At 35.6% G+C, this 23,810-nt stretch overlaps 3 protein-coding genes across 9 annotated transcripts in view; 1 reads left to right on the top strand and 2 right to left on the bottom strand.

The window, feature by feature from the left end:
* Window positions 1-454: 454 nt before the first annotated feature.
* On the top strand, window positions 455-3,484 carry fgl1b (fibrinogen like 1B). Of its 2 annotated transcripts, none has more exon segments than NM_001386710.1 (8): window positions 455-640; window positions 847-917; window positions 1,025-1,253; window positions 1,578-1,737; window positions 1,808-1,905; window positions 1,981-2,069; window positions 2,161-2,351; window positions 3,026-3,484. In NM_001386710.1, coding segments are annotated over 7 exon segments (1,008 nt in total). In that variant the 5' UTR covers window positions 455-640; window positions 847-860; the 3' UTR covers window positions 3,210-3,484.
* thsd1 (thrombospondin, type I, domain containing 1) lies at window positions 3,355-12,252 on the bottom strand. 3 transcript variants are annotated; one of them, XM_073914703.1, is made up of 6 exons: window positions 12,194-12,252; window positions 10,279-10,403; window positions 6,279-7,238; window positions 5,401-5,559; window positions 5,275-5,312; window positions 3,355-5,186 (listed from the first exon to the last, which is right to left on the bottom strand). In XM_073914703.1, exons 2-6 carry the CDS (start codon window positions 10,334-10,336, stop codon window positions 4,872-4,874), a joined length of 1,530 nt encoding a protein of 509 aa, XP_073770804.1. In that variant the 5' UTR covers window positions 10,337-10,403; window positions 12,194-12,252; the 3' UTR covers window positions 3,355-4,871. The 3 variants fall into 3 exon arrangements, with proteins under 3 accessions (XP_073770804.1, XP_001337990.4, XP_073770803.1); XM_001337954.9 differs by having other exon boundaries at window positions 3,355-5,312; XM_073914702.1 differs by having other exon boundaries at window positions 3,547-5,312; window positions 5,401-5,848; window positions 5,952-7,238.
* A 710-nt stretch (window positions 12,253-12,962) lies between these two features.
* vps36 (vacuolar protein sorting 36 homolog) overlaps window positions 12,963-23,810 on the bottom strand; it is a 42,862-nt gene continuing 32,014 nt past the window's right edge. For all 4 annotated transcript variants that reach the window (XM_073913530.1, XM_073913531.1, XM_073913529.1 and 1 more), the window contains 5 exon segments: window positions 21,478-21,543; window positions 18,990-19,054; window positions 17,668-17,752; window positions 13,685-13,761; window positions 12,963-13,592 (listed from right to left, as the gene is read on the bottom strand). In XM_073913530.1, coding sequence (XP_073769631.1) covers window positions 13,511-13,592; window positions 13,685-13,761; window positions 17,668-17,752; window positions 18,990-19,054; window positions 21,478-21,543 — 375 coding nt within the window. In that variant the 3' untranslated portion in view covers window positions 12,963-13,510.

Here is a 23,810-nt window from a genome sequence, read left to right as displayed (position 1 = left end):
TCTGTAATATTAAGAGAAACTTTACGGCTTTCCCAACCTTGTGCCTATTTTCTAATACAGAACACATAGAGATGTTAAAGTGATAGTTCCCCTAAAAGAATGAAAATTGTCTCATTATTTGTGTGGCTTGAAACCTTTATGAGATCTTTCTTTTCATAATAAGATTTTCTGAAGAATTCTGGTTGTGGGCACTCGACAAAGTAAAAAAAAAAATCTATGGAACTCAATGGATGCCAGCTACCAGCATTTGTCAAAATATGATTTTGTGTTCACCTAACAAAGAAGCTGAAATAGGATTTAAACAAGTGAAAGGTTAGTAAATGATGGCAGGATTTTCATATTTGGGTGAACTGTCTCTTTAACTGTAAAAAAACTAAGGCACAATAAACAGTTTTTATTGTCTGGCTTGTTCACTACATTGCTAACTATTATAAATCTAATCATAATGCTTACGATTTGTGTAACAGAAAACAAAAAGACAACAACAATTTCACATAGTTGCTTCTGGTATGTGCGGAATGGCCCAGGACTGACTAATGTGGACCATGTGGAACCAACAGCACCTATAAATATTAGAAATGAAAGTCTGGAGGGCATTTCATTGATGCTTAATCTGGAAGAGGAAGGAACATCACGTTCTGTATGTATAACTCTGTATTTAATAAATGTCTATAGATTTTTATTGCTTATATGGCTATAATACTTAAGTTTTTGTTGTATTTATTATTAAAAATTACAATGTAATATATTAAGCTGTTTAATGTTAATGCAAATTAAGTGGAAAGCTAGTGTTTATAGGTGTGATGTGTGTTGGACAAATTAACACATCTACATTCTCATGTGAAGACTATTACCAGGTCATGCCACAGCTGGTGTTTATCTTGATTTGTCATGCTCTCACATTACTTCAAGCTTCAGTAAGTTTATTTCTTGTCTAAAATGTTTTTCTACAATAACTAGACATTAAATAAATAAATAAATAAAAGCTATAAAGTTTTTTTTTTATGTTGTGTTTTCTATCAAGGCAGGGGAAGAATGCCAAAGTTCTGAAATGTCAAAGCTGAAGGAAGAGATTCGCATGCTGAATAATAAATTGTTGATAGGGGAATGGAAAGTTATGCATCTGCGTACTCATCGTAAATTCAGGCTGGTTCCCAATCTGGAATTACAGGAAAATAAGCCATCTGAAAACAACACTGAACCTTCACCAACCTTACCAAGCACTGGAGGATCTTTATTAGTTCATGATAAAGGTAATGAGCCACATAAGAAACCTATGCACATGTATATTTCTAATTAAACCATTCATTACTTTATGAAAAATGGGTATAAACTCTTTTTTTTTTTTTTACATTTTAAAGAGCTTTGTTTTTAAATGTACATTATTTTCTGTTCCCCATAATGTTTGTAATTATTGTGGCTTTATTGAGGTTCTTGCATTTCAACAAAAATTTGATACAAATTAAACAAAAATTACATAACTGCTTTTTTGTGATAATATGAAGGGTTGAAGATCAATAATAATAATAATTTTAAAAAAAAGTCATATGGTTATTTATGGAATGTATGTCCATTAGACTGTTCAGAGTTATATGACAGACTCAAACCAGTCAGTGGATTCTACAGGATCAAACCCAAACCATCACTCGAACCATTCCTTGTATACTGTGACATGGATGATGGGGGGGCCTGGACTGTGATTCAAAAAAGAATCAATGGGAAAGTTGATTTTGACAGGTAAGTACATTGTCTTGTCCTTAGACCGACAAAAATATCAGCATTATTAAATCTGCATTTCTTTTCACAGAAGGTGGGAAGATTATAAAAATGGATTTGGAAATTTTCAGTCAAGTAAAGATGAATTCTGGCTTGGGAACGATCATATTCATGTCCTTCTCAGTGATGGTAAGTTTTGTATATTTATTCGCAAGTTTATTACACTTCTTTTCTGTTCAACAATATTTTATTAACACCCTTTAGGTGACAGTGTGATGAAAATTGATCTGACAGACTGGAAAGGAGGGAAATCATATGCCATGTATGACAACTTCAAAGTGTCAGATGAAAAAGTAATGTTCTTTTAGGTTCTTACCATTATTTATGCATAAAAGAAGTTCATATGGATGAAGTCTCAATTACATTCCTCTCTGCTCACTATAGGATAAATACAGGCTGTACTATGGGATGTACAGTGGTCAAGCAGGAGATGCCTTGTCCGGAGGAGCCAATATGGTGGAGCAGTGGTCAGCCTCCCATAATGGCATGCAATTCAGCACCAGGGACCAAGATCATGATCGGTACCTGCAGGGAAGCTGTGCTGCAGAGAACAAGGGGGGCTGGTGGTATAACAGGTGATGCCAAGGGATTTCTGAGTTTTAGGTCTTAAAAGAATACTCCATGTTTTTTGACAATAGACAAATTGGACAATTTTCATAGAGTTAAACAGTTTAGTTTTACCCTTTTGTATCCACTCAGCCAATTTCTGGCTCTGATGGAAGCACTTTTAGCTTAGCATAGATCATTGAACTGGAATAGAGCATTAGCAGCTCGCTCATAAATGACCAAAGAGTTTTAGTCCTTTTCCTATTTAAAGTTAGACTCTTCTGTAGTAAAATCATGTACTAAAATGTTGCTATTTTCAAGGCCTTTATGGCTAGGAACTTCTGACGTAATATTCAAGGAATTTTGCTGCCATACCACATAGGGCTGGCATTGATATACCGATCTATTCTGCTGATTCAATACTATGCCAATACTTCTATTCCAATTCAATATATATTTCGATAATTGAGTTTTGCAATTATATGAATGCTATTATTTGATTAATTAGAACAGTTTGTCCTTCCAAAATTAGATTAATAAATTTTGCCAAGCTAAAAGTGCTCCCACTTAACCCAATGATCAGCTGAATGGATTCAAAAATGGTAATTGTTGGTTTTATGATTAAATGGTTTATTTCAAGGGGACTTCTTCCCCATTTTCCAAAAATATGTGTTATTTTAAGATACCTATTTTTTATTTACAGGTGTCATGCTGCCAATCTTAATGGGAGATTTTACAGAGGTGGAGAGTACAAGGCCAAATATGACAATGGTATTGTTTGGAGCACCTGGAAAGGACTGTGGTACTCCCTCAGACACACAGTCATGAAGGTCCGGCCCAGCTCCCACATGGACAGCGTGGGTAGTGGAGGAGGACCCACTGAATAGCAAGGTTGCTGAGCATCTTGTTATACACATTTGTGAATTATACTGTGTTAACTATAAGATTTACTGTGGTTTATTAACTTTTCAACCACATGACTGTTGAGCATAGAAAGAATCTTGGAGGGATGAAGGAAGAAAGTAATCTTGGTAGATTTGATGAATCCACCTGTTATTTTAAAAATAATCATAAATAATATAACTTTGCATGCAGCCATATAATAGCACTTGTAGCATACAATATGCATATTACATTAAAACAGCATTTTTACATGTGAAAAGTCTTGACTGATATTGTGTATCACTGTTTAGTAGTATAAAATAATCATTCAGGAAAAAAAACTTTGTATATATATGTATATTTTGGTTTGTTATGGAAAAGAACCTGAGAATTCACATTTTCCAGTGTACAATCAAATCAAAATGTGTCCAAAATATACTATATAATGTTCATGATGGTGGTTTGCATGAGATCAAATTGGCTTTTTAAATCAAATCAAGCCTTCATAAATAGAAATACAATGAATCGTTCATTTGAAGTCATGAAAACATAATGATACAAAATCTTCCAAATCTGATCGAAACACCTTTCTGTAATCAAAAACTAATGCTTCATTCCATTAAGAGTTTCATTTTAAAGTCAAAGTGTTGGAAACTAGTAGAAACACAGGATTTGTCAGGTAAGCTTATGAATAGTCAGAACCTCTACGCCATCATCTTCACCCAAGTATCCAGAAATGTCCATCATGCGTTGTTCTGACTCTGTGAGACTATATGGAGAGTTGCTGTAGTCTGCAGAGAGAGGAAGGCTGCGACAGCGTCCCCTACGCTGCTCTGAGGTAGAAAATGTGGAACTGCGTTGCCTTTGGCCGGTAGAGGAATTCGCCTCTCGTAGCTTCCTTGCTAGTATGTTCCTCTGGATGGGTGAGGGGCCTCTTCTGCTCCAGTTCTGCTCTGCTCTTTCAGCACGGTCCAGTGCAGAAGATGGGCTCCGGGCCCCGTGATGACGATCCACCAAGGGTTCTTTTGTTGGTGTCGCTGGAGCTGAATCTTTTGAATTTGACTGTGATGGGGGAGTGTCAACCCATGGTCTTCTCCTGTTGTCCACTGAGCTTTCAGTCATCCTAGGACTGGAACAAGACCAGACCTCAAGTTCAGGAAGCGTATGTTCCCAGGGTCTGCTTCTACAGCTGCCCTCAGGCAGTTGCCGAGGGGTCACCTGGGTCATGCTTCTTTCTCTGTATGGCCGAGATGGGAGAAATGGCTGCTGGTTGGTCTCATTGAAGCTTGAAGTCCTCCTGAAATTGGTATTCTTGCAATATGGTACTCTGCTGCGCTCTACCATCTCAACCCAGTCTGCAGTGCGCTCAAGACGACATGAGCTGGCACTAAATGCAGACTTCGAAGGATTATGTAACATGTCTATCTTTTGTCTATCTGACAAGGTACTGTTTTTGGAATGCCATGTGGGTTCTGGAAAGGGAGACCTAATGCGGAAGTGGCTACTGCTTGACTCCTCTGGACTGTCAAATTCTTGGGGCACAGGAGTTAGACCTGCTGAAGCCGTTGCTTCTAGCATGGTGTCATCCACTGGACTTTGGGAGACATGGTAGACTTGAGTAGTCTCTTTTAAGCCTTTCTTCTTCATTTCCTTGAGCTGCTGTTGAGCTAAGCGGTAGCCAAAAAGGGGTGGAATGATCTTTTGGCCAGAAGGAGACATCCTCTCTGGGTCTTGTGGATGGGGAAGAGGAAGGGACATGCTCTGTTGATGAGCCAATACACCTCGGTTTGATGGTCCCTGCTTAGCAGGTAAGGTAAATCCCTTCTGTAGGGGAGCTGCCTGGAGACTTTCTGAGAAACTGGGCCTCTGCATGCTGTGACCACAGATAGATGCTTGATCAGAGTTCTTTCGACCGCTAGGAGAGTGTAGAGATCCACGGCGCATAGAGCTGCATTTTGGGGCACGACACAGTTTTCGCCACACTGTAACAAAAATGGTGGCCAGGATCACAGCCAGGCAAAGAGCGATCCCAGACACTACCACTAGATTACTAGTTAGAGGTGTGCTCACAGCTGGTGGAGGGCTGACTGGTGGAGGGGGAATCTCCTCTAAATAAAGAAAAGACAGAATGGAGTTTATTCTGAAATTACTTGTTTTCAATTAATATATAAAAAGTAGAATAAGTAAAATGATTACCAGTGCAGTCTTCTAGTGAACAGTGTGACTGCTCCCTAACCATGCCAGTGCATTGTATCCCACCACTAGAGGGCAGCAGACATTCGCGGACACGCTCTCGCACACCTTCCCCACAAGTCACACTACAACCACTCCATGCCTGCCACGGTCCCCACATTTCTTTAAAGAAATAATATGGTATCATAACAAACAAATGAGCAAATATTAAAAACAAAATAAATAAGATGAAAATGGACACTGTAAATGCAATGCTTTGGATTGAGGTCTGGTTTTTAAGGTGTGGGGCAGAGGTGTCCAACCTTGGTCCTGTAGGACTGGTGTCCTGCAGATTTTAGCTCCAACTTGCCTCAACACACCTGCAAGGATGTTTCTATAAAGCTTAGTAAGAGCTTGATTAGCTAGCCCAGGAGTGTCTTGGGTTGGAACCAAACTTTGCAAAACACCGGCCCTCCAGGACTCTAGGGTGTCCAACTTCCCTCTACCTTCCAGCGGAATGTAGCTTCAACACACCAACCAAGACATTTCTAGTGATCCTTAAGACCTTAATGAACTCTTTCAGGTATGTTTAATTAAGATTGTAGGTAGGCTTATCTGGAAATTGAGCCACAAAGAGTGGGATTTGGACACCTTGGTTTAGGGATTCAAATCAGTGATAGGTGTTCACTGTCAATCAGTGATAGGTGTCACTATCATGCATCACTAATTAGACAAATTATTAAGAAATGGATCAGTAATGCTAATTCTAGAATAAATTGGCCTCGATTTGGTCGTGTTTAATTTCATTTTTAGTTAATGTTAAGTACTCACTATACCAAACACAACTGCAGTTTACCATAGTGCTGTACAAATAAATTTACCACAGATTAAAGCAGACTCACTTGTATGTCTTTGCACAATCACACAGGTGTGCGCTAAACTGGCAGCCTGACTGTAGACCAGAGTGAAATTGAAGCAGTACTTATTCTTGCCAGCGTCAAAGATGGAGCAGTTAAATTCAGTCTCATTTTCCCCCTGTGTGAGGAAGTTGAAGGCCAGGTGAGAGGGAGAAGATGAGTCTTTACTTTGTTCCTTGTAAAGCAGAATCTTTCCATTTGCAACTGTACAGGGAGGAGCAATTCGACGGACAGAAACTGCTCCTTCACAACCTCTTTTGTAACTGTTATCCACGACAAGCTTGTAGGAGAAGATGCTGGACAGGTAAAGGGGACCAGATGATTTAATGTCTTGTTGGGTATGAGGGGACTTTATGGAAATCTGGATGAAGCCACGCTCTGTCAGAGGGGATGCACATGGCATTTCTAGATGTTGAGACCTGGCTACTTTAATATTATGTCTTATCCGATTCTGCACCTTCTCAAAGGTGGTTCTTTTTACCTGGACTTGTTCAAGGTAGCTCACATCAAGGTACAGAGTTGACGCTTTGCTGCTTGAACATGGATGGAAATGGTCATTAGTGTACACACCAATCCTAAAGTCAGTGGAGCTCTGGTTGTTGCTGCCCCTATCCACAACTAAGTGAAAGGTGGGCCAGTGCACATGTAGAACCGGACTCCACCACCAGATGGCACTCCTGTTAGAGACGCCAAGGACGTGCTTCTGCTCCAGTCTGAATCTGAAACTACCAGCATACAGAAAACAGGAGCAGTTAAACTCCATTGACCCTTCTGATTGGTTGAAAGGAAGCATCCTGGTAAGTACTGTAACATTCCTGTCCACGTCAATCAATTCCACTGTCAGTCTGTGGTCAGTGAGGTTGTTTTCAGTGCTGTAATCCACAAACACACTGGCATTGCTCAAGGCAATGTGCATCGATGGCCATAGCTGGATACCAGCCATTGCTATGGGAAAGAAAACACAAAGTAAAACCAATAAAAATCTTGAGAAGCAAAAAAACAATGAATAGCTTGCATCGGACAGGTTACTATGTTCTATTAAATGGACTAAAAGTGAAACATCTACTGCCTACTGTGGATTTTACATGATTAAAGGGTCAGCCTTGCCCAATACAAAACTGCAATCATTCATTTAAGCAATCAAACACACCTTATTACAGACTCCAAAAGTCCAATTTAAAAATAAATAAATAAATAAATAAATAAAAGTAAAAACATATATTCCATGACAACATATGTTTTAAATTATTAAACTAAGCTAATCATGTTTTAACTTAATAAGTTACACAAATTGTTTTAAGTCAGTTTAACAATATACAGTAAGTTCAATGGACTCATAAGGTTATTACATATTAAAACAAAACCATTTACTAAATACATCAATACCAATATCTCCTCAGCTCTGATTGACAGCGTGTACTGACCTCTACTGTAGTTAGGCCACAGGTGAGCAGTGTAAAGTGTAGTACAGTATGCTATGAACAATGTTATTTCACCTTACCTGTGCAGAAGCTACATTTCCTTAGAAGTATGTTTGCCTGTACATACAACATATGACCTTGCCTTTCAATATCATCATCATCAGTCAAGTGCTCAGTAATAAATTGACCAAGATATTTTACTTTTACAAACACAGTACGACTTTCATTGGACAGCCTAAAACTGGAAAATAGATACTTTCGTCTTTAGTTCTGTAGATCATAACCATACTCTTGGCAGGATTATATAAAATCATGTTCAGAATCAAGACCATACTCTGTCTGAGGTCAAATCTAATACCTTAAGCACAAATTTACCCTGTGGCTAAATGGAAAAAAAAATATTTCTGCAAAATTCATTCATTTCCTTTAGCCAAGTCCCTTTATTTATCAGGGGTCGCCACAGCGGAATGAACCTCTAGCTTATCCAGCATGTTTTTACGCCCTTCCAGCTGCAACCCAGGACTGGGAAACACCCATACACACTCATTCACACTATGGTCAATTAAGTTTATTTGATGCACCTATAGCGCTTGTCTGGACTGTGGGGGAAATCAGAGCACCTGGAGGAAACCCATATGATCACAGGGAGAATAAGCAAACTCCACATAGGAATGCCAACTGACTCAGCCGAAGCTCGAACCAGTGACCTTCTTGCTGTGAGGCGACAGTGCTAACCACTGAGTCACCGTCTCACCTTCTGCAAAATTTATTCATTTGTTCATTCATATTCTTTTTTAGCTTAGTCCCTTTATTAATTTGGGGTCGCCACAACAGAACAAACCACCAACTTATTCAGCATATGTTTTATGCAGCGGATGTTCTTCCAGCTGCAACCCATCTCTGGAAAACATCCATTCACTCGTACACTATGGACAATTTAGCCTACCCAATTCACCTGTACTGCATGTCTTTGGACTGTGGAGGAAAACAGAGCACCTGGAGAAATCTCACACCAACACGCGGAAATCATGCAAACTCCACACAGAAACGCCAACTGACCCAGCGCAGACTCGAACCAGCGACCTTCTGGCTGAGAGGCAAAAGCACTACCTATTGCCCCACCTCGTCGCTCCTGCTAAATTTATATGGGTTGAATTTAAACAAATTAACTTTAGTAACTTTCAACTTAAATTGTTTGTTTAAATTTACTTTAAATAATTAGTTTACAACCACTTAAAAAAAGTCAATTCAAAGAATCAACTTTGAATCCTTTTTTTTTCCAGTGTACTTGGTTGATAATCTGTAGATTTTAGATGGTAATTTACTAATATAAGTCTAAGCCGCGGGGTGAGGCAGTGGCACGGTAGGTAGTGCTGTCGCCTCACAGCAAGAAGGACGCTGGGTCGCTGGTTCGAACCTCAGCTTAGTTGCCGTTTCTGTGTGGAGTTTGTATGTTCTCCCTGCCTTCGCGTGGGTTTCCTCCGGGTGCTCCGGTTTCCCCCACAGTCCACAGTCCAACAAGACATGCGGTACAGGTGAATTGGGTAGGCTAAATTGTCCTTAGTGTATGAGTGTGTGTGTGGATGTTTCCCAGAGATGGGTAGGCTGGAAGGGCATCCCCTGCGTAAAAACTTGCTAGATAAGTTGGCAGTTCATTTCGCTGTGGCGACCCCGGATTAATAAAGGGACTAAGCCAACAAGAAAATGAATGAATGAATGAAGTCTAAACCGCACATTCTTAAGCCTCCATGGTGGTCAGACACAATTTTTTTTTTTTTGAAATGCAAATGTAATCTTTAATTTAAAGCAAAAATTAAGCAGAATCACAAAAAAAGTTACATACAACTATTTGTTTCCCCTTTTTGCTGTTATTGTTACTTTTATTGACTGTGACTGTGATTAGAAAAAGAAAAAAGAACTGATCTTTAAAACACTCACCATTCCAAGAACACCACATGCTGTATCATGACAATATGTCAAATAATTTGGTCATATTTGAAAGCTGCACTATACCTTGGTTTATCTCTGACATTACCACAGATTTTCTGGTTGTGCATTTTTAGCTAGACTGACTTTAAAGAACTTCTGAAGCCTAATACAAGAAGTTCAACTACTGTGTCTATTACTGTAGTATGAGAACTTGAGACATTGTGATTTACAAGCGTGGGTCACTTCCTGCAGAAAAAACAAATGCATCCAGGGGAAGAGAGTGCAGGAAACTTCAGTGACCCACCCTTCCCCCCTCCCTCCATTTTCCTCTCCCAATTTACCACGGTGCACTTAAAACTGTCAATCACTGACACTGATTTTAACAAAGTTGGATGACATAACTGAACATTTGGGCCTTTGTACTGATCCCTGAGGATGTAATGAAAACGTAATGGTTTTATTGCACCTGTTGCTTTGCAGAAAGTTTCTTTACTCGCTGGTCACTTAGTTATTTGGTTGAGCCATTTCATTAGAAGAGTTTTTTTCTGTTTTTAAAGCTTAGTTGCCATACAAATGGTCAGACTTGACTGAGTTTCAGAACAATATGTTCTTTAAAAGCAAGCATGCATTCTTACCAAATCCCATCAGGAAGAGCAGCACAAATGAGGTCGCTGTAGGGAAACCCTGTGTCATTCCGACTTGTGCGGCCTCTTATCTTTCTTTGTCCGCATCACCCCAATCCACTATTATTTTCCCTGTCCTGAAAGAGAAGCAGTTCAATCGGGAACAAGAGATACATTGAATGCATTCATTTTCTATAGCACTTATTTGTTGAGGCAATCACCTGACTCTTTCATTGGACTATCAACAAGCTGGAAAAATGCATTTGAATATCTTCTTGATAATCTCACATTTTAACACTTGGTGCATAGTCTATCCAGTTCATACTTGCACTTAGTGTTGGGTGTCATTTGTTACTAAGTAAGTAGTTACTGTAATTAAATAGTTGTAAAATTCTGCTGAATACTTTGCTCTGTAAACAATTTAATTGTAGTTATTTATACTTTACTTGCCTTATAATTCTTTAACAATAACATTTATCATGCCAGTTGCACATGGTTAAAAAAAAGAACTTAGGAAATTATTGACATTTTGAATAAAAGATGGACATTAGGTTAAACGTTTAATATTTTACATGAATATGCATGCTATGTATGCATATGTATAAAGTATAGAAATATTAATTAACATTTATTAAGTGTTGTTCTTTAAAATACTCCAAACGATCATGTTGACTCCAGTTTAAGCATTAAGAGTTTAATTTCTATTGTCTATGCATTACGGCTTACTGAGATATATTATATTATATTTACACTTGTATTATATTTTTAATCAGTACTGAGTCAAGTAATTAAATTACCTATTGAGTTATTTCTCACACCAAAAAGTAAAAAAAGTACTAAAATGCTTGACATTTGTTTTTAATAGTTATTATTATGTTTGGACACAACATGTTTTCTAATATTTTTATAATACAGTATAATTAAAAAATGCACATAAAACATATAAATGTTACATATATCACATATGAATTACACTTTATCATATATTTTTTCAGTACATACATGCACTTTGTGTTGGGTATCATTTGTTACAAAGTAGCTGGTTAGTGAAATTAATTGATTGTAATTTTATGCTGAAAAACTAAAAGATTACTTTGTAAGCTATTTATAGTTTTTTTTATATATATACTTGCTTTATATTATAATTAATTTTTAACATAAATTAACATTTATTATGGTAGTTGCACATGCTTTAGAAAAAATGAACTTAAGAAATTAATGACATTGTATTTATAAAAGATCATAATTATGTTGAAACATTTAATATTTGACATGAATATACATGGGATGTATGCATATGAAATATACAAATATTGATATTTAACATTTCTTAAGTCTTATTTTTTAAAATAAAGCTAAAAGGTCATGTTGACTTAAGTTTAAGAATTACATTTTTTATTGTCTATGCATTAAGACTTAAAGAGATTGTTATCAGTACTGAGTCAAGTAATTAAATTAATTATGGAGCTATTTCTCACAATATAATAAGTACTAAAATGCACGTTAATCTCTAAACTAACTCAAAAGGTACAGAGCAAGAAGTCTGTTTTTAATAGCTGAAACTTGCTAGATTATATTTGAACAAAACTTAATGCTTTATTATATTTTTATAATAAAATATAATTCACGAGTTATATGATCTAATATACATGTTCTATTATATCATTTATGTATTATAATTTATTACAAAAATCTATTTAAACGTATAGCCTGTAATAGCAAACAGACTATTGTTGCGTGGGCATATGTATATGAATTTGGAAAAGACAATAATAATACCTATAACGACATTTCTGGTTATCGCTAAAATACCTCTAATAAGAATAACGAACAACGAGGTCAGCAAGGTAAAAGAAAACCAGTGAATAACAAACATTTAAATGCGCAAATTAAGAGTGACCCACAAAAGCAGAAGTATTTTACTTACATTTGACATTAAGTCGGATGCACACCGTATGTTCTTGTATCCTGAACGGACTGAAAGGCATCATGTTACCGTGAGTTTTGTTTTTGAGTGGTAAATGAATGAACGTCACGGAGCGCCTCCGCTCTTGAGACGCGCTCCTTTGAGGCGCGCGACCCCATTCTCCGTGAACGCGCACTCCCTCGCTTCCTCTTATGGCAGTTATTAGGAAATCAAGTTAGGACGCGGTCTGGTCCCCACAAAAATCTATTTAGTATTTACGTCTAGCCGATAAATTACGAAAAACTGCATTATGTGCGTCTATTTAAAGTGTAAATCAAACCACAAGTTTCTCAGTGACCGCAGTGAAATGCCGGCTGGTTCTTCATTAATCCAGCAGATTAGCTGTAGTTCGTGTATCTAAACATAAATGTCAGAAGAAAAAGTAAATCATCATCAAAAAACAAAAAACCTCTCCTCCATAAATCTCCCCACAAAAGCAAGGTCTGTCTCAAAACGAGCTTGACATTTCAAGCAATCTTTGAAGATAATTAAGATATTAAACTATATTTAGGAACAGTGCTCTCATTGTAATCTCAGTTGTCATTTCGCGATCACATGTTTCCATGAAATAAACTTTAGAAAAACAGAACATTAATCTTCGGTCAGAACAATTACTGCCAAAAAGCTTTGGTGAAACTTCTGATATTAAAAACACAAATGCAAGTGATGTAATTCAGCAGAAATAAGAAAAACTGAACACATGAAAGAAAAGCCAAAGTCAAAAAGTGTTAAAAAAAAGAGAAATATATATGTATATATTTTTTTACACAACTGTTCAAAAAAAGCATGGAAGACTTTGAACAACTGCAAAACAGATTGCTCTCACTGACTGCCAAACAATTAGCTGATGTTCTAATGAATTTTCTGATTATTTTTGCCATTTAAAGGCCTCTTGCCTTCTTTCCTATGTTTATATCTTAATTCTGATCTATATGCAATGCATAACGACATATTTTAATAGACAATCTAATAGTACTGAGCAAACTGCAGTCACACACAATATCGACTGAATCCTCTGCATGGTCATTTCTGTCACTCCTTTTCCATTAAAGGCCGTAGAATAGATTAAATCGGTTACACACAGGGCACAGCAAACAAACAGATGCAGTAATACACAAAAGTACCTTAACCATCATTCAATGAAAGACCCTATTGACAAACAGTGGAAAATAGGTGCCCACTTGTGTCCAGAGTGAGATCTAATCTAGTTCACAGAAGGATTCGGGGCCAGCAGGAGCTGAGGGGCAGCTGGGTTCGATAACATATCAGCCTCATGCGTCAGAACAGGTTGGGATAAAAACGCAGGCCTTCTACTGAATCGTCTCGGCACAAGTGACCCATTTTTTCGGCTAATAACAACCTGTGAAAGAGAGAGAGCGATACATCAAAATAGTGAGGAGAGACTTGAGGGATGAATTATTGATGAAATAAGGCAAAGGATGTCTCCAGCACCTTTCTTTAGCGAGGAGAACTGACAGTCCCAGCAGCTTGGCAAACTCTTCTGCTGTGAGTGAGCCTTTATCAGACACCTGGGAGAGGGAAAAAAAGAAAAGGAAACCTCAATTAAACCAGATATATGCCCAGCAATACTGCCGCCATTTCTGGAGTATGGCAAAAGCTAAAAATATACATTACTATGTTTATTTTACTGTATGCCACAGTGAGTTAACACAGGCTCTTCATCACACAACAATCAAACAAAAAACTCTGAAGTTTAACCTCAGAATTATGTTCTTATTTTTTTACCCTCATGTCTTTTCATGATAGTATGAAAATAAGTTTATCTTTGAAACACAAACAAGAATATTTTTTATCAATAATCCAGTTTACATGTGCATAAAAGCCTTAATTAAATCTGTTCATTATATAATGCAATTATGTATCTTCAGAAGACAAATTTAATTAAAATTGGACAAATTAATCCACATTAAATTCATGTGGATTAAAAAATGCCATAAACCAAGCAATTGGCCAATGACTTGAAAGGGGTGTGTTCAGAAGAGTTGCAATGTATCCACTTGTTAAGTGTGACTTCACGCAAAGCGGCTTCCAGGTCCAAGCACTCTATCAAAATTTACAGGGAGGCTAAACAAATGGTAATTATAAATGTTTAGAAGGCGATGTAATACTTTCGAAAATCACAATCACAATATACAGTTAAAGTCAGAATTATTAGCCCCTCTTTGATGTTTTTTCTTTTTTAAATGTTTCCCAAATGAAATTAAAAAAAGTCTTATATGTTTTATTTCGGCTGGAATAAAAGCAGTTATTAATTTTTTAAACATCATTTTGTGGTCAAAATTATTAGCCCATTTAAGCAAATGTTTTTCGATAGTCTACACAGAACAAACAATCATTATACAATAACTTGCCTAATTACTCTAACCTGCCTGGTTAACCTAATTAACCTAGTTAAGCCTTTAAATGTCACTTTAGGCTGTATAGAAGTGTCTTGAGAAATATCTAGCAAAATATTATTTACTGTCATCATGGCAAAGATAAAAAAATCAGTTGTTAGAAATGAGTTATTAAAACTGTTATATTGTAAATCTTCTCTCCGTTAAACAGAAATTGGATAAAATAAATTGGAGGTCTAATAATTATGGTAGACAAATAATTCAGACCTACACTATATATATATATATATATATATATATATATATATATATATATATACATACACACACACACACAACAGTTCTGTCTGGTTCTCAAATCTGATTGGCTGATAGCCGTGCAATATTCTGCAATATCAGAACTCCTACAGCCTCTTTACCCTTTTTGTATTACTCCGCACACATACAGCCAGCAAAAAGCAGACACTAAAGCTCTAAAGTTTAAAAGATGCACGCTTAACTGTTTAACTGTCAGCTTATGATTTGAATTCGGAAGAAAGTAGTTCCTCATACAAAAGGGTTTTTGAGGCTCTCCATGTTTAATTTAGTTTTTATATACACAATTATGCCGTCAAACTGTTGTATAAACGCAATATCACACTCGTAGCAGTGCGATATGGCTAAGCATATATATATATATCCATGCCTAATATTCAATGACCAGAAAGTGATATTGGTGATATAATATTGGTGTCTGTGATGCAGCAAGTCCAGAGACTGTTGTTTACACCATTACTTTATATGAAACAGAACAGAAACAGTATTTCATGTCACAACTTAACAAGCGGATAGTTTAACAAAATAATTTGTTCATTCATTCATTCATTTTCTTGTCGGCTTAGTCACTTTATTAATCCGGGGTCGCCACAGCGGAATGAACCGCCAACTTATACAGAAAGTTTTTACGCAGCTGATGCCCTTCCAACTGCAACCCATCTCTGGGAAATATCCACACACACACACACACTCATACACCACGGACAATTTAACCTACCCAATTTACCTGTACCGCATGTCTTTGGACTGTGGGGGAAACCGGAGCACCCGGAGGAAACCCACGCAAAGGCAGGGAGAACATGCAAACTCCACACAGAAACGGCAACTGAGCGTTTTATATATATATATATATATATATATATATATATATATATATATATATATATATATATATATATATATATATATATATATATATAAAAATATATATATATCAGACCCGAGTCTTAAACCACGTGATCAGGCCCAATTTCCAATCACGTGATCGATCTGGACATCCCTCATATTTTTCACATGTACTGTAGCAGCATTTACAATGGCTAGTTCACCGAGAACCATAGGAAACAGCAGAACACTTATCTTTATGTCATTATCATTTGATTAAATCTATCTCAATTTTTGAGCTAGTCAGTTCAATATGACTCTGTGTAGTAAATGCTGCTCATTCTGAAAGCACATGCTGGATGTTTACAAGAACCAAATGTACATAGAAAACGCACATGAAAATAGTCTTCGATTAATTACTCAGCACTAGTTTCTTTATTGAGGCGTCACAAATTGCAATTAAATTTTTTTTTTCAATCGAAGAATAGTCTGAATGGCAAAAATCCATACAATTATGAAGTCAGAAGACTTTAGATTGAAGCTCAGCTGTCAGAGGCTAAAAAGCACCACTTTTCGAAAGATACAGCATATGCAAAATCAGCTAAAATTGCAAAAGAACACTTGAAGCACTTGAGCACATATTCTCTTTTGATCTAGTGCTCATCGACATTACATCCGATGATCCTCAGGTACCTATTCAAGCTTCGGTTCAGTGTGAAGTCTGTGAATAAACATGGTATGGGGATGTTTCTTATTCATCGTTTACCATGAAAAGGTTTGAACTCATCAGAATACTTGAAGAGATTAGGCTGAAGAGGAAATGGCCCAGAAAAAGGTGTTTCAACAAAACAACAATCTCAAAACACGATGGTTTCAGGCAAAAAGGACTTAAGTAATGGAGTGGCCAGCTTAACCCCCTGATCTCAACCCAATTGAAAACTTGTGGGGTGGCATTAAAACAATGCAGTTTCTAAAGCAAAATCTAGGCAGAAATACCTGTTTCTATGTGCCAGAAGGTTAATTTAAAAATGCAGCTTCTAACGCAAAATCTGGGTTGAAATACCTGTTTTTAGGTGCCAAAAGGTGAGTTTAAAAATGTAGCTTCTGAAGCAAAATCTGTGCTCAAATACCTGTTTCTAGGTGCCAGAAGTTGGTTGATTTAATGCAATGCAGAGCAGTTATTAAAAACAATGACTATACAATTTATTAACAGTTCAGTAATCTGAAGTGTAAAATTATCTTTAGCTTATAAGCATTTCATTTTTAAGAGGAAAAATATAGATTTTTTTGTTACAAATGATTATTTTTTTTATATGCCTTTAGTAAAAAATAAACACACAATTATTTAATATATCTTCATATTTTTGTTTGATTTTATTAATAGAAAAATCTAATTTATTATTCTTACTTTACAGGGAAACATAACCCAGATATTATCCTGACTGGCCTCGTGAGATTCACCTATACATCAAATCTAATAACTGAATCACTTTGAGTACAGCAGTAATTGGCATTTCATCTTAAATGGTCCTCAGAGATGCTTGCTTGGATGTTTTTTTACCACATGTGTCTTGTACTCTTCAGGGTCAGGGATGGAAATTTCTAATCTGACACGCCTCTCATTCCAGCTCTTTGACCTAAAACATCAGCGCCAGTCACATCTGCTAGCCACGTCTTGTTCAAAAACACTTTGAAGGTGGTTCATTTCATGCAATCTCAAGCAAAAAATAAAACTGGAACCTTCTCTCACTCTCCTGACCACAACCATTAAACAGAGAGGAATAAATTGGCTATACAAGCTTGTGGTTACAGATTTGATCCAATTTCCACTCTACTAACCGGTTATTAAACATGACAGGAAGTTGGTGCATGATGTTTGAATGGCCACATACAGTAAGTGATTTCACAGATGGGAGAATATGATGGCACGAAACTCACGTTATCTAGAGCCGAGGCGATCATTTCCTCTTCGCTGTGGGACTGAAGCTGAACCACCATCACCCCGCTGTCAAACACTCGCAAACTGACAAGGAAAGAAGAATTTTTATGTTACTGGTTACATAAGAACCCAACAAGACTTTACTGCTTCGTAATCTAATAGCATGCAACTTAATTGTGGTTTGAGTCGAATGGTTGTTTTCTTTTGAAAGGTGGAAAATGCAGCCAACAGACTGAGGGCGGACATGGGTCGTCAAAACAGGAAGCCTGCCAGGAAGTGGCTGACCGATTCCATGCTGACCGGCCTGACTTGCACAGTTTTGTTCACTCAAAACATGCACATACAACTATGCTGAAAAATAGGGGGTTGAAATGTACTTTTTCAGTTAAATAAGGCCAATTTGGCTGAAAATTTTCTAAGTTATTAGCTGTTCAGAACTTCATTAGCCAAAACAAAAATATTACAAATTTCCAAATTACTAAAGTCACTGCTTGGATTTAAGTATTTATTTTTTTAAATATGATTCAAAATTACTGTATCATGTTTATATATATATATATATATATATATATATATATATATATATATATATATATATATATATATATATATATATATATATACACACACACACACACACACTACAGTGCATTATTGTTAACAGATAAACAATTCTCTTGTGATTTCTCATAATTTTATTTTGAATAAATGAATTAATTGTTCTTTAAAAATAATTCTGAATGCAAAATACTGGTCTGTAGATGTTCTGACAAGTTGTCATTTTATGCGTGTATTGATAGATGAATGATGATATTATGGGATCTGTGTCCTGTTATCCTGTCCAGGACGCTCTAAGAAAAGAGATTTTTAATATCAACATGCTTCTTTTTCTTGTAAAATAAAAGCTATAAGTATAATAAAAGTCCAAAAACAATCAATCTGAACATCATACTAAGAAAAGTGCATTTAAAAATAATTTATAAGTTTAAATCAAAGTCAAAAAGCTTAAATAGGAGTTTCAAAAACAAAACAAAAAACTGCAGAAAAGTGATAGAGAAATACATACTTTTTTACAGACGTACTTTTATGCTATATTATGTTTGATTTTAAACATGCATTGGGATAAAACACATTGTGCGACCCACTTTATGTTTTGATTTGCAAATGTTTGAGACTGCCTTTGAGCTCATACAGAGATTATATGCAAAGTTAAACACGCCAAATTGGCTGGTGTGTTAATTCGCAATATCCACCAGTCTATTTTTTGCCTGCATTTGGCAGGTTGGCGGGTGTTCATTTCAAACCCTGCTCATAGCCATACCGTAAGGGAAGCTTCAGTGACTCAAATATCTTGCAGGCATTGACCAGGTCCTCTGGAGAGAGAAGCTGAGGAGACATTTGAGAGACAGATTATACGTCATGAAAGGATCCATTTGGAAAGTTTTTCTTACCATTATTTATTAAGTTTCTAGTGTTGTGTGGCTATTTTTGGCTTCTGTATCTAGTCAAAAATGAACAAGGCAATGGAAAAAAAAAAGTTATTTTTAGTGATATTAAAAACAAATGCGTTTAGATTTATGTCTGATTTTTTTTATTCAAAATTTTAACTTCTACACAATATTATTTCACATTAAGAAAAAAAAACAACAAAATTTTTCTACTTGAGCAATAATCTGCCAAGCATCATCTTAAAAAAAAAAAAAAAAAAAAAAAAAACATTTAGTTTTTGTTTTAAATTGAGAAAAAATACTAAAGTACAAGAGTCCAACAAAAAATCTGTGCTCTAAATTTAAGACAGCTTACACACTGGAAATGTAATTTAAGTCTATGGTCAAAAAAAGTGGTTAAAATTTAATTTTAACTAAAGTGCACGAATAGAAAATTCAATAAAGACACAAAATACTAAATAAAAACAATACTACACTAAAACGAAAGTTTCACTTTAGTAAAATACTTGCTTTCCTTACTAATACAATGCCTTCCTAACAGCACCAAAGGGTTAATAATAAAAAAAAAATTAAGTTAACTCAATCAATTTGCGTTGGAACAATGAATGAACTGTGTGGAAGCCAGCATTTTTACAGTGTATATCTTCATGAATATGCATACTGGATATAAGACATATTACATATTATAACATTTTCAATTAAGAAAGAAAAAACATCTCTATTAGTGAAATTTTCAGCATTACTAATTCATAAATAAAATTTGTATTTGTATAATTGGGAGCCACACATGACATGTTACCACCTGATCAAATCTTTAAATTTCCTGAGGTTTTGTGATATTTCTTGTTTTAGTGTGATCTCAGCATATGACTCAACTTAATAAACTGGTTTATAAAACAGTTATTACTTAAAACAGGGCTGCACGATGTTGAAAAAAACCCATATCGTGATATTTAGTTTTTCTGCAATAAATATTGCGATACTACAGTTTATTTCATATACTTTGAGTAGCACTATTTGACTGTTTTCTGGGAAGTCTAAAGGGGGGCACACACCAGATGTGCTGCTCGGCAAACACACCGCACCAAGCAGTGCCATGCATTTTAGAATTATAAACATAGGTTTCTATCAGGATACGCATATTGGCAAAGCAAGTCAGTGGCTGTCCATGGTGGCCACCTATGACATAGGACAGTGTTCATATTTCTGCCATGCCACGGAGCGCCATCTGAATAGTTGTATTTTAAATAACACATGAATATGTGCGTCTGGTGTACCGTGCTGCGGTGCATCTGGTACAGTTTTCAGGTACAGAAATTGAGTTATCACAATTCCAAAAAGACTTTTCTTACTTTGTCTCATTTCTAGTCCAAATATGTAAAAAAAAAAAAAAAAAAAAAAAAAAAAAAAAAAAAGGAAGTTTTAATTCAACTTTAAAGTCAAACTTAAGAGTTTTTCCTTAAAACAAGTACAATTATATGCCAGTGGGGTTTGTAAAAATCTTGTTTTTGCTTTGAAATATAAATATTTTATTTATTTTATAAATATTTTTATATATATTTTTTTTTTCCAAATGATTTTTAACAGAGCAAGGACATTTTTACAGTATGTCTGATAATATTTTTTCTTCTGGAAAAAGTCTTATTTGTTTTACTTTGGCTAGAATAAAAACAGTTATTAATTTTTTTAAAAACATTTTTGGGACAAAATTATTAACCCCTTTAAGCTATTTTTTTTTCCGATAGTCTACAGAACAAACCATCGTTTTACAATAACTTGCCTAATTACCCTAACCTGCATTGTTCACCTAATTAACCTAGTTAAGCCTTTAAATGTCACTTTAAGCTGTATACACACACACACACACACACACACACACACACACACACACACACACACACACACACACACACACACACACACTATTTATATTATAAATTGTACAAATACAGTAATTAAATACAATTCTGTAGCTCCTGGTCAACTATATTTCAGACACAACTTTGCATATCTTGTGATGGGACTTTTGCAGTGCAATATCAATGCTGAAACGATATAATGTGCAGCCCTAATTTAAAACTTTTAATTTAATTGATGAGTTATTTTACTTGCTAATAAAGCCAGTATACTTCCAAAATGAAAGTTAAATTTTGAGAATGCAATGACAACATCATTTACACACAAGCTAAAGGAACGCCATCAGGCTGAGATTTGATGTGAGGTTTTGCTCTCTACCCTCCAGATGGCTGTACCATCACCAGCTTCACTCTTAATGCCACCGGGAAGGAGATCAGGATCAGATCTAATTGGCTCTATGATAAGATGCACTGATGCTGCTGAGTGTGCGGAGTTTCATCTAACCTCCATCCCTCGGGCTCTGTTCACCAGACAGTAAACTTCAGTCAGGGCCATCATTCCTCCACGCTCCTACAGAGACACACAGAATAATACAAGAGAAGCAGAGGAAGGAAGGTCAATATTCATATAATGAGATACTGTAGGACAAAATGTACAGCCAAACATTCAGTATTGAAAAATGAACACAAACAAGAGGAATAATTTGAGATGATGATGAATTGACTGCATGTTATTTCAAGTCAACAAATAAATTTTTTTTTTAATTATCATTTCAATAAATCTTTATTTCTAGAGCGCTTTAACAATATAGACTGTGTCAAAGCAGCTTAACATAGAAGATCTAGTAAATTGAAACTGCATTAGTCCAGAGTTGAAACCTGATACGAAATGCTCATTTAAACTGAAGTTATTATACTATATGTACAATAAATGGTTAAATATGTAGTGTATATAGATATACACTATTTAATAACTTGGGGGCATACATTCATTCATTTATTTTATTTTCGGCTTAGTCTCTTTATTAATCTGGGGTCGCCACATCGGAATGAACCGATAACTTATCCAGCATATGTTTTACGCAGAAGATGTCCTTCCATCCGCAATCCATTTCTGGGAAATAATTTGGGGGCAATAAGATGTAAATGTCAAGAAACATGTATGCTATGCAGCTCACTTTTTTTAAAGTGCTCCTATTTTACCTCTTTTTCAAGATTTAAGATAAGTCTTTTGTGTCTCCAGAATGTGTCTGTAAAGTTTTAGCTCAAAATACAAATGAGATTATTTATTATACCTTCCTGGATTTGGAAAATTTGAGCTGTTATGACATTGTAGCTGTTTTTGTCGCCTGTGCCTTTAATGCAAATGAGCTGGATTTTCCCCACTCACCTTTCTCACGTGTCTGTCAGAGCCATAGAGATCGGTCTGATGAATGTAGCCTTCACAATAGCTATGTTTCCATCTAAAAATGCGAATAATTTATGTGCAAAACTGGATCATCGCATAAAAGACGTGCGAATAAAGCAGCTTCAACGAGTCAAAGCAAACATGAATCGTCACTTCCTGATTAACTGGTGCCAAATAACAACAGAAAAAACTGAATTTGCAGCAGTAGGAGAAGCTGCGTCAATCTTTTTTTCATCTAATAAATGACTTGCGCCTCAGAAGGCAATCCTGACACGCAATGAACGTGCGGTGGCATTTGAAGGTGTCAGACATGGAGCAAAGACACTCTTGATTCTAGAGGTCATTAATAATATAATAACACTAATACTTAAAATGGTTAGGCACTTTAGAATGACCATAACAACAGTTCAGATGGTTTACAGTGTGCTCAGCCTGCTGGTTTGTCCATTTACACATCATCATCACATGATCTCTTATTACAAAATCACATGACCTTTTGTAATGCGCATACTGAAATTTGTGTGGTAAAAGTGTTTCCATCATATTTTATGCGCATCTTTTCTTATCGAATAAAACGTTTATCCCACTCAGTTATGCGCATAAGTTTTCAAAATCTAAGTGCATCATGGCGTTTCCATCAACCGTTTTTATGCGAATATCCAAAATGCGCATAAAAATAGGAGAATGGAAACATAGCTACTGAAAAACAGCAATGACAAACAAGAAGGAAGCAGATCTCCTGTACTACAGTAAGAACTTTCCCAGTGGTTATTTTATTTATTTGTTGTGGAGTTATTCAAGCCTTTCTGCAATAATGAGTCACACACAATGCTGTAATAAAGTTTGCACACACACATTTGGATTCTATTTTAATATCAGGAAATTGAAAAAAAAATCTTATTGTCTTTCTGTCACTCCAGTATGACTGTGAACACGCTATACCTGCACAAAGTTCTGTCCAAACAGCTTCCAAAAGATGTTTTTTATCATAGGTGTCGTTTAAAAAACTGATATGAAATGCTAATTTAAACAAAAATTATTATACTATATGTACAAAAGGTTTTTATGTAAATATACAATATTCAGTAATTTGGGGGCAGTAATATGTAAATGTATGCAATGTAAAAAAAAAAAAAAAAAGCAAGCTAACAAATAAATAAAACCATACTATTGTGAAACATTATTTATACTGTCATCTTTTAAATTTATAATATTTACTAATATGTAATTTATTCATGTGATAGTAAAGATGATTATAAACATTTAATCTATAAAATTGTTTATTTTTGATGAATAGAAAGTAAAAAAAAGTCTTAAAAATTGTATGTATTCTGCTGAATAAAAGTATAAAAAAAATTAATGCGCAAAAATAAAAAAATATTTTATTCCAAACAAGAAATTAATTAGGGAACCTCATTAAAATAGATGCC

Source organism: Danio rerio, chromosome 10 (assembly GCF_049306965.1).
Source record: "Danio rerio strain Tuebingen ecotype United States chromosome 10, GRCz12tu, whole genome shotgun sequence".
Taxonomy (NCBI): Eukaryota; Metazoa; Chordata; class Actinopteri; order Cypriniformes; family Danionidae; genus Danio; species Danio rerio.
The sequence above is the reverse complement of the archived record's forward strand: the minus strand, read 5'-3'. Positions and strand labels throughout refer to the sequence as shown.

Excerpts from the sequence above, each read along its gene's own strand:
- fgl1b (XM_017358047.4), top strand. The coding sequence starts at position 605 with ATGCTTAATCTGGAAGAGGAAGGAACATCACGTTCT. Across the intron at positions 1,254-1,577 it reads TTTATTAGTTCATGATAAAG|ACTGTTCAGAGTTATATGAC; the intron begins GTAATGAGCCAC and ends TATGTCCATTAG. Across the intron at positions 2,352-3,025 it reads GGGGGCTGGTGGTATAACAG|GTGTCATGCTGCCAATCTTA; the intron begins GTGATGCCAAGG and ends TTTTATTTACAG.
- thsd1 (XM_001337954.9), bottom strand. The coding sequence starts at position 10,336 with ATGACACAGGGTTTCCCTACAGCGACCTCATTTGTGCTGCTCTTCCTG. Across the intron at positions 7,239-10,278 it reads GCTCTTCCTGATGGGATTTG|CAATGGCTGGTATCCAGCTA; the intron begins GTAAGAATGCAT and ends TCTTTCCCATAG. Across the intron at positions 5,560-6,278 it reads GATTGTGCAAAGACATACAA|AAATGTGGGGACCGTGGCAG; the intron begins GTGAGTCTGCTT and ends ATTTCTTTAAAG.